A 13,195-nucleotide genomic window follows, 5' to 3' on the forward strand; every position below is an offset into this window, starting at 1 on the left:
GTTTTGTTGACTGCCTTCAAAAGGAGAATCTTATCTGTGTGTTGGTTTGAAATTATGTCTATTATGATTGCTGGATAACAATGGGAATGTTTTTTTATTGGCTGTATGATGTTTTCAAGTGAACCTGCCTAATTTGAAATGGGACTTCACCAACTAACTCTTACCAACTCAGCCACAACTAAATCACACAGAGCAATAAAGTTGTTACACCCTGAAATGTCAGTTATGTATGGAAGACAGTTTGTTTACCTGAACTGCTGTTCCATATCGATCCCTGAAGAAAAAAACTCATTTCACAACACACACTTCACCGTTGGAAGAAGAATTTACTGTAAAATGTAAACTTTTAATGTCACTGTGCAAATATTCTAAAGCCATTTTAGGATAATACAACAGGTCTTACACTGGAAAAAAGGCAGTCAGGGAAAGAGCAAAAGCTATAGCTTTAAAATAAAATTAAAAAAGCAACTACAGTAAACATGTAATTCACAACAGCAGTTTTCAAACTTTCTGTAAAAAGAGAGGCAGTGTCATGGTTTATACCTGTACTTGAATATCGTACTCATTTATTATGGTAGAAACAATGATTCAATATCACCTTTTTGATCTTATCAGATTTTTTTTCTACTTCAGTCAAAAAACAATAATTCTGCACATTAAATGCGGGACAGTCAAACCAACAGCTTCTTTCACTTTTTTTTTTACCTGATGGACCACTAAACGTCACTTCAGAGAACCAACTCAGTCCTTATTTGTCTGCACGACAGTCACATTCACTCCAACAAAACAGGAAAAATAGAGTTGAAGTGATCCAATTCTAACCCAGGAAATCTCAACATTTCACTGCATAAATGCGAACCAAATAAGGTGTTTAGGTTTCGGAACGCCTGCCCGTTTGTGGAGTAACGCTACTCTCATGTGAATCGTGACTAAATTCAATCGTGCAGCTCTGCAGGACTTTCAAAATGCTCTCTGACCCAGTGGCTTAATGTCCGACAACAGAACAAATCACTCTGTGAAGGCTGTAAATAAAAACAAGACTGTTTTACAGCTATAATGCATCTCATAACAATACAAACAGTGGCAACATTGTTTTTTTCTTCTGCACTGGAAAATTTGGAAGACAAAAAAAACCAAAACATTTTTTTCTTTCTTTTTAGATTTGTTAGGTTCAGCTTTTCGAACATGACGAATGCAGCTTTTCTTGGTTTTATATCAGAGTCTATTATCTGTCTTTGGGTTTTCAACTTCTGATCATTTAAAACAATATAAAGATGGCATGAACTCTTAAAACTTATGTGCAAATTATCAATAATTACACAAAAATGTACATAACATTTAGTTGCAAATATAGTGAAGTGTCTCAAGACTCAAAAGCTTAAAGGATTTCTCCACTGTGCTTTTTTACAATGTTAAAGCACCATTTCTTTCTGGCTCATTAGACTGAAATAAGAGATTTTTGTTGTGCTCTGCACTTGGTGTGTAACATCCAGCTCAAGATGTGCTTGTTATTGCACCTACAGTACAGTACACACTGACCTGAGGTTAATTCTCAATAATTTGGGGTTTCAAGATAAAGCAGGAAAGAGTTTAACTTCATTTAAAGAACTATATACATACTAAACATAGTAAACTACATTATTAAAACTATAGACATGCTTGTGACCGTTATATTTCGTCATGATAATATTAGAATAGTAAGTTCTTTTATATATTTTGTAGTGTAAGCTACACTGTCGGATGGATATGAAAATAGAGTCTTATTAATTGCATAAAAGCTTTACAACCCGAGTTAGGTTTTTGTAAAACATGTAAATTAAGAATCAGTGTCAAATATGCAAAGGAGCACTTGAAGTAGCAAACACTCATACATGCACACATGTGAATCACACAAACATACAGCCAAGCATTCCTGCACTTTGTATCATCTGAGGACAAACAATGAGGTTTCAGGTTTTGGTGGGTACAAAGAGCTAAAATCAGTGGACAAAGTTCAGGGGGTGGGGGGGCTTTGCGTTGTGTGCTCATCTCGAAAATATTCATTTATAATGCTTAGTAAAATCCCCTATCAGACAGAAGGTTTGATAGAAGAGGCCAACTCATGTTAGTCATGTGTAAGACGAGGTTTAAGAGAAGCAGCCACTGCTACTGGTGCATAAATGCTACATGACACACTTGTATAAATGTCATGACACAAGAGAAGAAGCCTTACATGACCACACTTATGTATAAGTGCGTGTGTGTGTGGGTTGGGGGGGGGTGCACTGAGATGAAATTTCACTCAGCTGCTGCAGCCTGGAACTTAAGCATGACACAGGTTTCCACTGGAGCCGCAGGTTGCAGCAATGCCACAGTTCTTCAGGATGGAACCAAAGTGGGAGGCCGTGCCGTTACCAGCTTCTCTCGGAGGGAAAGGCTTCATGGTGGAGAGGATCAGGGCCAGACAGTCTGCTACATTTTTGTTCGGGGCACAGGCCAAGGCTGGTGTGTGGCCTGCAGGGAATGGATGAAGACCATGTGGGATCCTTTTAGAGACATGAAATGCTTTGATGCTCCGTCACAGAAAATACATATATAACATAATCTTGTGTACCTTCCTCGTCGACAGCCATGACGGCCGCTCCTCTACTTAGTAATACCTGCACGACAGTGGCCAGACCTTTCCTCGCTGCAATGTGAAGGGGCCTGAATGACAAAGAGAAACAGGTCTGAGGACGACACACCAATGACAAACCGAACCACAGTCATCGTGAAACATAATTCCACCATGTTACAGTTTAAATTAAAGAGGAAAAAAACACTTTAAGTGACGGCATGCAATCATTTCTTTTGGACAACTCACATCTGGAGAGCATTGTTTCTGGCATTTATAAGGGAGGAGTCGGTGATCTCTCCCAGGATCAACAGAGCACACATCTCATGGCCCTGCAGAGTAAAACACATCCTGCTACACGTTACTCAGTGCTCAACTGTACAAAATGCAAAAATAATCAATGTCATGAAAAGGTAGAATGAACAAAGTTGTGCTGGTTAGAAATCTCCTCAACCGTTCCTTTATCTTTAGCTTCAGTGCCACAATTCTATGTACTTACATCAAGTATGAAAAGTCAAATGGTCAAAAATTAAAAACAAATAATAGGAATTCAGGATCACAGATCCAAGATAATTTTGTCAAAGTACAACTATCATTTTCCTCATAAAAGTTATAATTAATTCATGCAAAATGTGCTCAAATGGTGATGGCGTGCATAGAATAGTTGTGTTTGTGTGAATATGTGACCTTGCTGCAGGCTAAGTGAAGGGCTGTGTTATTATTGACATCCACAGGGGTCAGGTCTGGCTTCCCCTTGTGCAGCAAGAACTCTGAAATTCAGAAATAATTAGCAGTAATCACAGTACACATGGAGACCCACTTTCAGTGAATCAAAGGAACAAAAATGTGTTTTAAACTGTATTTATTAGTGAGGACGGGAAAGTGAAGAAAAAAAAAACCACAGTACAGGTTCATGAGACAAAAATGGTTGGGATGCTCATCAACAGATAAAGAAATGAACAAAATCCCTTTTCCAATCACGTACCGACGGCCCTGGTCTGTCCGCAGCTCGCAGCAACCATTAGAGGAGATGATCCGCGTTTGTCCACAGCGTTGACCTCTGCGCCTTGGGCCAGGACCAGCTGGAGCCCAGCAACATTTCCAGAATGAGCTGCTGCATGAAGAGGAGTCCTGCATGCAGGCAACGTCAAGAGGATGAACATACAAATTCAAAATGCCAAATAAAAGCATTACATTCTTATTTAAAAATAAAGATGGATATTATCAAACATTTTAGTCAAATTTTAGTCAAAGTCTTACATTAGAACCTTTCATAGTTAGCTGGGTCAGACTCCAGTACCCATATGAGTCACATTTAAAATGGATGGATGGATCATGTGATTTTAAATTTTGTCCTTAAATGTTTCTTCACTTAATCCTGTGAGGGGCCGCTGGAGCCAATCCCAGTTTACTATGGGGGACCAAAAGTTGCATTTATGCCAAAATGTGCCAGAAAATCAAGTCAAAGATTATTTAAATTGTGGGATCATCACAGTTTGGGCTCAACAAATTTGAAAATTATCTAAAAACTGTATACATAATTTTTTGGGGGGTTTAATTCCAATTTGAATATTTGCATATAGTTGTTTGACATAATGAACCCACCTTCCTTTGGCATCAATAGCGTTGACAGTTTGAGGGCCGACAGTTTTCACCAGAAGTTCAGCAGCAACATCGTGGCCGTTTACTCTGTGAGGGAAGTAAAAATGTATCAAAAAAAAAGTGAAGACGCACTCCAATTCTACATCAACTAACATCTAATGTACACACACACCTGTGTAAGCTGTGGTACTTACAAAGCACAGTGCAATGGGGTGAATGAATTCCCTTCCCTGGAGCTAAAAAGTTTATATTCAAGTAAAATGCATAAACATCCTTCATGCCCTGAAAATAGACAGAAAACAGAGAGAAGGTTAAGTGTCGCTGTTGTAGATGTCGTATAAAAATCAGAGATGAGAGTGGTGGTGACCCTTCAAATATAACACTATGTCAGTATTTCTATCCTGTTTGCGTCATTCAGCACGATATCAAACCTTTTTCGGATACGATTGCTGATAATTTCTTGCTCTGATATCTCACCCTGGTATGCCGCCCAGTGAGTGGGCGTGTAGCCTCTGTGGTCCAACATGGAGTCCAGAGGGTCAGCTTTCCTCGCAGCCTTTAGCAAAGTGTGGAGCAGCTCCGTGTGGCCGCGTGACGCTGCGAGGTGCAGCGGCGTGCGTCCCTGAGAGTCTCGACACAGAGCAGAGGCCCCGTGTTCCAACAGAGCCGATACACAGTCCTCGCTGCCCAGCATCGCCTGGAGGACGAGGGCAGGAGATGTGAGAGGCGAAGAAGGCATCCCATCCCATTTCCCTAAAAGAGGAAGTGAGACACGCGAACACTCACGGCTCTGTGTAACGCAGTAAATCCCCGTTTGTCTCCAGCATCAGCCTGTGCGTTTTTCTCCAAAAGGATGTGGACACAGTCGGTGTGAAGTCCCAGAGCGGCCAACATGAGCGCCGTCCTGGAAATAAAAAAAAAAAACATTTGAATAATCTGAATCTATCCATTACGATTAACTAACAAAAAACCAGGTCGTCCCAGCAGTGCCGCTTTATTGCTGCAGTAGAAATTCAGAAAAGAGACTCATCATAACGGGCATTAACCAATACAGGGTGGGATCACAGTTCAATAGGTACAACTTGGTTTTCATTTATGCACAGTTACAGTATCGCTGTTTTCTGTTTTCAACACATCAACAATCTAATCACTGGTATAAAGTTCTGTCGAGTTTCAATGTTTCTGTCTGTGAGTTGCAGCAAAATGTGATGAAAATTGTTTATGCACAGAGCAAGAAACGTGGAATTTTCTCAAGAATTGCAGCCGTTGTAAGTCAGCACAGCTCCCAGAAGCAGGTCTGAAAACATTCTCCCTCATTCCCAGGGAGAAGCTTGTACTTGGGCCATGTTGGAAGGCGCCGTTCTCTCCTCTCCTGACTTTGTTATGAATGCACCAATGCACACATCAGCACACAGCATTCCCAACAACAAACATGGCTCTGTTTAGCTCACGAACACAACCCACAGAATGTCAAGACTTCAGCATCGGCTTTAAACGGTGACGTTCTGGTTCCAAGGCCAAAGTGTTGACCACTGAACTCCAGACATTTCTCACCCGAATAAATAATAAAATACTTGGCTGCCATTTCTTTTAACCATTAAAAGCTAATTGACATTAAAAACACAGATATTTTGCTATACAATTGTATTTAAATGGCTCTATATGATGCTATCTAAAACCAATTATCGCAGGCTTTGAGAAACTTTTGTGTCAAAATGACAAATGGCTTCCATCCTAGAAAATAAGAAGCATCCTCAACTTTACTTGATTAAAGTAGATAAAATGCAAAGAGACTCACTGTCCTTGTGCGTCCTGACTGTCAATGATGTCCGCACTTTGCTCCATGTTGACCAACAAAAGCAAGCAGTCCATTTGGCCTTCAGCGGCTGTACACAAAATATGACGCTTTAGAAGACACTTGACCAATAAAACACTGAATGAACACAATCTGAAAAAAAAGAGGGGACATTTTTGACATGCAGCGTCATCGCCAGTCACACACCTGCGGCGTGGAGAGCCGTCCACTTGCGCCTGTGCTCCTTCAGCGTGTACGAGGCTTGATGTTTCAGCAGGACTTCCACACACGGTGCGAAGCCTCGCTGAGCGGCCAGGTGCAGGGCGGTCTGGCCTTCCAGGTCTCGCACGTCCAGACTCACCAACGTCTCGCAGAGCAAATGCAGGGCGTCACAGTGACCGTAATACGCCTTGCGGGGACGAAGTGCACAAAATTCAAACCCAATTACCGGGAGGAGCGTCGTTCGAAAGTCACATCTTTCATTGTATTTCCACTGAAGTCACACTTACAGCCAGGTGCAGGGGACTGACGGGAATATTACTCTCGGCTTCTTCCAGGCAGTTGAACGAAATCTCCAAGAGCTGTGAAAAGAAACACACGTGAAGGGCTCTGGTCTCCAGTGAATCCACCATGAAATAAAGACCGACCGAGGCTTAAAAATACCACTGACCAGTTCAAGATGCTGCTTGTTCCCATAAGCTGCTGCATAGTGGACGGCACTGTAGCCCTTCGTGTTCTTCAAAGTTGGGTTTGCTCCGTTGTCAAGTAAATAGTCTAAACATCTGAATACACGCAAAAGATGTCAAAGCAGTAATTCCATGACTTGCACAAAAGTTTTAAATTGTGATTTTCCTTTCTCTTGTATATATTCTAAATACTTTGACAACAAAAATGATTTTTGTAACTATTATCACCAATTGCAGTGGATATTGGGTTCAAACTGATTTAAAAATGTTTTAAATGCCACCCTTTCCTTCAGAATTTTAGCTTTAATTTGATTGCAATTGTGTTTTACTCTTAGTTACTGAATTATGATCAATATATACGATTAAAATAAAGATAGATAATAATAGAAGTAGTGTACTTTAAAGAACCCAATGTGATGATGAAAAGTCTTTCTTTCCTGTTTGTTGATAAGACTGTTGTGAATTCTGCACAGTAGTGTTAAAGCCGACAATTTTATGAAGAAAAAAAAAAGTAAAAGAAAAAAGAAAACACGATGAAAGAAAACTATGTGCTTCATAACTACAAAGTGACTTACAAAGATGCTTCTTGTTCCCTTTCTATACTGATGTTTGACCCAGACTTTGGGCCTCCACTGTGAAAACAAAGCAAGATCTTTTAGTGAGCGATCAGGATCACGTACACGGAGCCGTCCACATACGTGCTTGTTCTCGTTAGGTCTCTCTCTTAAAGAAAATAAATAAAAAAAAAAGCCCAACATGAAGATTACAGAACAGACTCTTACCCACAGAAGGTGTGTGAGGCAGCGGCGTAGTGCAGAGGACTGCAGTTGGTCAGGTCGAGCTCATTGACCTCTGCGCCGGCCCTCACCAGGGAGACGGTGCACTGGCTGTTCCCGTTCGCTGCAGCGTAGTGAAGAGGGGATCTGTGGGATAAAACGGCGGGGTGACACCAGGTTACAATCATGTCAACGTTAAGTTTCTCACCTGCAGCTGTTCAGAAATGCCTACCTTCCCAAATCATCTTTTATATCAAGCTCGGCTCCAAAATTGATCAGCAAGTTGAGACACTCAACATTCCTGCAAAACAAAGGAAAAGGTACGCGGTGAAAAGGAATACACATACAAGTGCGATTCACCCGCTTCTGCAGTCGATGTTCATTCTATGACTCGCCACTACTGCCAGTGGTCGTACGATCTTTAATGCACCATGGAGTTGTGCTTGGTTCAGGCACTTTATCGGTAACGTCACGGGACAAAAATAGTTTGGGGGATTAATCTGCGTTCGCCACTCACCCTCCAGAGGCAGCTGCATGCAGGCAGGTCCTGCCGTGGTCGTCGAGCATGTTAATATCAAACCCTGCTGCCGGCGTTTGGCCGCTTGTCAGCGGCGCCACGATATTGTAAAATTGTCCTGAGTGAATCACAACACACAAAAAACAAGGTTTTCCACTCAGGTGAGGAAGCCGTGAAAGCAAGACGAGCAGGTTGACGACTTAAATTGGATTCTCACCGCTTGACAGTAACTTCCGACAACAGTCTGGAAATCCATAGAGCGCAGCCAGGTGGAGTGGAATCATCCCATGAATCCCTTGTCTATCGAGACCACAGCATTATTTGATGTATATGTGATTTTAATGTAGACAAAAAATTATTAAACAGCGTCTGTTTTGATTGGACTAACCTGCTCCTGTCGGCACCGTTTGTCAGCAGGGTACTGATGAGTAACTCCTGACCATGTCTGGCGGCAACGTGAAGAGGACTGTTTCCATTCATGTCGACACAATCGACCTCTCCACCTGTGAATGAACGGCACACCTACTGGAATATGGCTCAAGCCAGGTCGACTCTTTGTCTTTCCATCATTCATCACAGAATAGTGTAAATATATATTTGCACTGTAGATTACCATTTTGGATCAGAATCTGGGATCCTGTGAAGCGACCGTACATTGCAGCCATGTGTAAAGCACTCTTCCCTTCTTTGTTCTGGGAAAAAAAACAAAAACAAAAACAAATGCTACTATTACTAACAAATAACTCAATTATTAACTGTTAGGGCTCGTGAACCCCTGTTCTCCATCAATCACGTCATCGTTTTATAGCAGTCTTTAAAAAAAAGAAAATAGAAAAATTGAGATTTATTGACCAAATAAATGCATGGCCTCTTCCCAGTCCAGCTATCATATCTAATAGAAGGTCAGGAAAGTAGTGTGCAGGTTGCAAGAAGGGGACCCCAACATGCAGGATGACCAGACCAACAAGCTGGAGCCTCATTTCTTATCCTTTCGAACACACAGAAAGGGTCAAAGATTGGTTTGAGACATCTGTGACCACTATGGCGCCATTTTACAGAATAAAAAGCAGGGGAAAATTTTCCAACGTGTGGTATCTCTGTGAGGTCATGCGACTCAATCAAGGATATCTCAAACCCTTGTGAAGGTTTTGAGATATCTAGGAAACGTCTTCAGGGCATTCCCTTTGCATATTGTTGCAGCCCAGTGAGCGTCCGCTTTGACAAGGAGCGACGATTTTACCTGCACGTTCACGTCAGCGCCGTTGTTGACCAGCAGCTCAAGACACAACACGCCGCTGGAGGAGGTGGCAGCGAGGTGCAGCGGCGTGTTCCCGTGGCAGTTCGGCTGGTTTATGTTGGCGCCGCAGTTCACGAGCTCAGTGGCCACGGTGTCCTGTCCCGTGTGACACGCCATGTGCAGCGCCGTGTTCCCAAAGCTGTTGGGTTCGTCAGTCTGAGTGTGAAAGATAGAAAGAAGAAAAGCTGTTGAGCAGAGACAAAAAAAAATTTATAATAATAATTCTGTCGGCTGATTGTATAAAGCAATGAAAGTCATGTCTCCAGGAAGTATTATAGCTTCTGTCAGAGTGAGTTATATGAGTGAACAGCTGACTTTGCTAAATATACACTGAAGACATGTTAAAAAAAGACAACATCTGGTGTAAAGAACTTATTTCTGAATACAAACATCTTCCTTTGAGTAGCGCAACTGACCAAGACGTCTGAGATTTGAATTGTGAATGTAAAACAAGACAAAAAAGAAAATCACTAACGACAGAAATATTAAACTTCGGTCCGGTACAGAATATGCAATAGATTAAATAAAATGCAGTTACATAGGTTTATTCGTGTGGGAAATGATTTGTTTTATTTCAAGTTGGACCGCGTTTTACCTCCATGCCCAAGCTCAACAGATATTGAACCACATCTGATTGTCCGCTGGCAGCCGAAGCGTGGAGTGGAGTGTAGCCACACTTGTCTTTGCACGTCACATCTACTCCGTGTGACACCAGCAGCTTCACAACCTCCACGTGCCCTGAGAGGAGACGGGAACATTTACGACCAGCCTCTGTCATAAGCGCACATTGCGATGCCTCCCGTTTAGTTCCCCAGTCGGCAGGCTGAAGCTCGGTGTGCACACAGGCCAGAGGTCAGTCCAACATGAGGCGACGTTTAACAGATAAGACGAATAGTCGACTGTTTAATGATGAGAGTGTTGATTAAATCTAAAAGCAGTGACGGCATACCGGCAATAGATATTTTCTCTAAGCAGACCTACATTTGCCTCTTTATGCTCTTATTTTTCATTCACTTAAATAACTTTTGGTTTTTCAAGAAGTCTTTGCTGTCAAACAAAGATGACATTATGTTCAGTGTTGCCACAGTTACTTTAAAAAAAACGAATCCGATTGTTGCGCTATTTATTTATTTATTTGCACTGCCTGCTCTATGAGACTTTATTTGCCCCCCCCCCCCCCGACCATTAATGTCTTTCATTGATTGATTGATTAATTTAACAAGCAGGGGTTTATTGCACTGTTAAGGTTTATTGATGATAATGGTTGGTTCCAATTCCTTTGTGTTACCTAAACGCGAGTTGGCCTGTGATTGGCTGAGAGTGGAGAAGGGGGCGGGTCAGATGAGTAATGCTAAATAGTAACGCTTTAGATTACTCGTTATTGAAAAAAGTGGTTGTACCAGCGTAAAGCCTTAATAATTAAGGAGTTACCAGCATCACTGATTATGTTAAACATTTTAAATGGTGTTGCCAATCAGCAAAACATAAAACTGAACAATCATTGTGTAAAGTAGATCTGCAAATAACCTTTTGTCATCGTGGCAACATTCAAATAACTCTGGCAACACTAGAAATATATATATTTTTTTTTACAAAGCGCTGTAGCTACTGACACTTCTGTTCTTCACATCCCCTCTGAAAAAGAATTGTCAAGCTCGTCTCCAAGGAGCGTTGGACCACTTACCGAGGTATGCGGCCAAGTGGATTGGCTGCCTCTCCTTCTTATCCTTGACACAAGCTTTGGCACCTTTACGCAGGAACAAGTTCACCATCTGCAGAAACGGAACCGCCGCATCGGCGACTGTGTCAATGTAAGCTCATCCCCATTGAACCAAAAGACAACACAATCAAATTGCGGCAACTAAGAAATGTACTCATGCAAAATAAGTCTACTTCCAATACAAAGAAACCATCTAATGATCAATTACCTCATCATGGCCGCTGTATGCTGCATGATGAAGAGGAGTCCTGCCCGATCTGTCAGTGACGTCTAAGCTGCAAACATGTGGTAGCAGTGCTGCAGCGCAGCCCATCGCCCAGTTTACAGCTGCCATGTGTAATGGAGTATGCCAGAATTTGTCTCTGGAGTTGACCTCTGCTCTTTCTTTCAGGAGCAGCTCCACAGCTCTCTGAGAGAGGAAAGGGGAAGAATTGAAGTGAAATATAACGATTTGGTCGTCTTCAGCTCTGTTTTTCTAAAGTATTTCTGTGGCTTGGAAATATAAATTACTTCATTTCGTGAGGCAGCTGCTCGATGTAAAGGGGTCAATGAGCCTTGGTCCTTTGCATTGACATTTGCACCTGAAAAGGAGTTTTGAGTCCAAAGATGAGCTTTACTTTTTAGGTATTGAAATCTTTGGTGTAATTTATGTATTTTGAATACAGCCAACTTATTAATGTCAACTGGAAAACCCCCAAAGTTAATAGGACATACAGCACTGTACACAAATCCATGTGAAAATTGTGGCAAAGTAACATATTGCAAATTGCATATGATTTGCTTATTTCTTTTCGTTTGCATGCTTGCAAAAAAAAAAAAAAAAATCATAAACTTTTTACACACTTGCACTATTGACCTCAATCTCAAGTTTAATGAAGCAGGATAAAGGACAAATGGATTCACATTAAATTTGAAATTCAGCTCGTGAAAGGTAGAGACACTGGAAATAAATTATATTGTAACCAGAATTTCTTCTTACTTTGCAACGTTTTTGACACGTCTTGAGCATTTTTCACAGTCCGGTAAAACACACTTTGTTTACCTGAACTGATGAGGAGGTCCATAACTTGGACGTCGCCCATATATGCAGCAGCATGAAGTGGTGTGCTGTGGTCTTGGTCCTGAGACAAAGAACAATGCAGATTTGATCCGATTCGTCCGTCAAACATAGAAATGATGGCATTACATTATTATCTTTTAGACACAAGCAAGTAGTCATATTCAGGAAAACTACAGACAGACCAAAAAAGGCCCCATACGAAAGTTTGACACCACATCTTTTTTCAAAGGGAGTGACAAAGTTAATCTGGGACTACCGGTATATTACCAGTAAATCGACATCTTCTTCATGGCTCAACAGAAATGTCACATCCTCTGCGTTCCTGCTGAATATGGCCTGGACAAGAGCAGACTGTGGACAAAAATAAAAGACATGCAGAATAAACACAAGGAAAGGGATGCAAATCAGTGTGTATCATAACTCCATAGTAACATTTTCAAAACATGACGATAGATCCGGGTAATTTCTGTAGGAATTATCATGAATGGAACAATGCGAATGTGCTCTGGTCCAGTTCAGGACAACACGTACAACACTGACCATTTAAACTGTCTGACATTTTTACTGATGAACCCCCCCCCCAAAAAAAAACAAAACCCCAAACAAAACACTCCTCTTGTTTGATTCATGCAAACTAGTTTGATTGGGATTGTAGCGCAAAGAATCGTCAAACCACGACGCCTTTGAGGAATGTATTTTGGGCTTGTTTGTAAGATTTATGACTCTACTGAGCAGGAATCCTGGTTTGGCTCATTGAGTGCAGGGCAAAGATCGTCAATAACTCAACAAATCTGACATAAACTGAGCACGCGAGCTCTTTCCGTCAACCACGGATCACTGATCTTTGCTGGCCGGAGTGTTGAGACATTAATCAGCCTCGTAGAAAACTTTCCCCGTCATGTTGCTAACGGGACTAGCCAGCTGTTTGCAGGAGTGAGAGGAACCGCTCGCTATCGAACGTCTGCTGACCCCTCGTCAAGCTCTTCGCGTCCTACCTGCTCCGCTATTTTCCTTAATTCCATGTCCGATCACTGTGGAAGTTCCTTTATTGAGACTTTGTGTAAACTCGACTTCATGTCACCCTTCGGCAGCTAGTTAGCCTAGCTTTAGCTTAGCAACTGGAATAAGTGAAGTTACCAAACTATCGCG

General features: G+C 41.7%; 1 protein-coding gene across 2 annotated transcripts; it reads right to left on the reverse strand.

Moving 5' to 3' along the window:
- Nucleotides 1-336: 336 nt before the first annotated feature.
- On the reverse strand, nt 337-13,158 carry ankrd52b (ankyrin repeat domain 52b). Of its 2 annotated transcripts, XM_080495879.1 has the most exons (28): nt 13,042-13,158; nt 12,314-12,397; nt 12,029-12,107; nt 11,497-11,567; nt 11,195-11,395; nt 10,951-11,038; nt 9,862-10,004; nt 9,210-9,422; nt 8,583-8,661; nt 8,358-8,472; nt 8,187-8,269; nt 7,970-8,087; nt 7,685-7,753; nt 7,459-7,599; nt 7,252-7,308; nt 6,661-6,772; nt 6,500-6,571; nt 6,198-6,399; nt 5,994-6,081; nt 4,982-5,099; nt 4,673-4,892; nt 4,390-4,477; nt 4,199-4,282; nt 3,579-3,724; nt 3,281-3,363; nt 2,843-2,925; nt 2,594-2,685; nt 337-2,493 (listed from the first exon to the last, which is right to left on the reverse strand). In XM_080495879.1, exons 1-28 carry the CDS (start codon nt 13,066-13,068, stop codon nt 2,303-2,305), a joined length of 3,147 nt encoding a protein of 1,048 aa, XP_080352005.1. In that variant the 5' UTR covers nt 13,069-13,158; the 3' UTR covers nt 337-2,302. The 2 variants fall into 2 exon arrangements, with proteins under 2 accessions (XP_080352005.1, XP_080352006.1); XM_080495880.1 differs by lacking the exons at nt 337-2,493; nt 2,594-2,685; nt 3,281-3,363 and having other exon boundaries at nt 2,842-2,925.
- Nucleotides 13,159-13,195: the final 37 nt, after the last annotated feature.

Source organism: Blennius ocellaris, assembly GCF_963422515.1.
Source record: "Blennius ocellaris genome assembly, chromosome: 4".
In the NCBI taxonomy this organism is placed as follows: domain Eukaryota; kingdom Metazoa; phylum Chordata; class Actinopteri; order Blenniiformes; family Blenniidae; genus Blennius; species Blennius ocellaris.

Coding starts and splice junctions, on each gene's coding strand:
- ankrd52b (XM_080495879.1), bottom strand. CDS start 13,068: ATGGAATTAAGGAAAATAGCGGAGCAG. Junction 6,082..6,197: donor GACGGCTCTCCACGCCGCAG/GTGTGTGACTGG, acceptor TTTTGTGTACAG/CCGCTGAAGGCCAAATGGAC. Junction 4,893..4,981: donor TTACTGCGTTACACAGAGCC/GTGAGTGTTCGC, acceptor CTCGTCCTCCAG/GCGATGCTGGGCAGCGAGGA.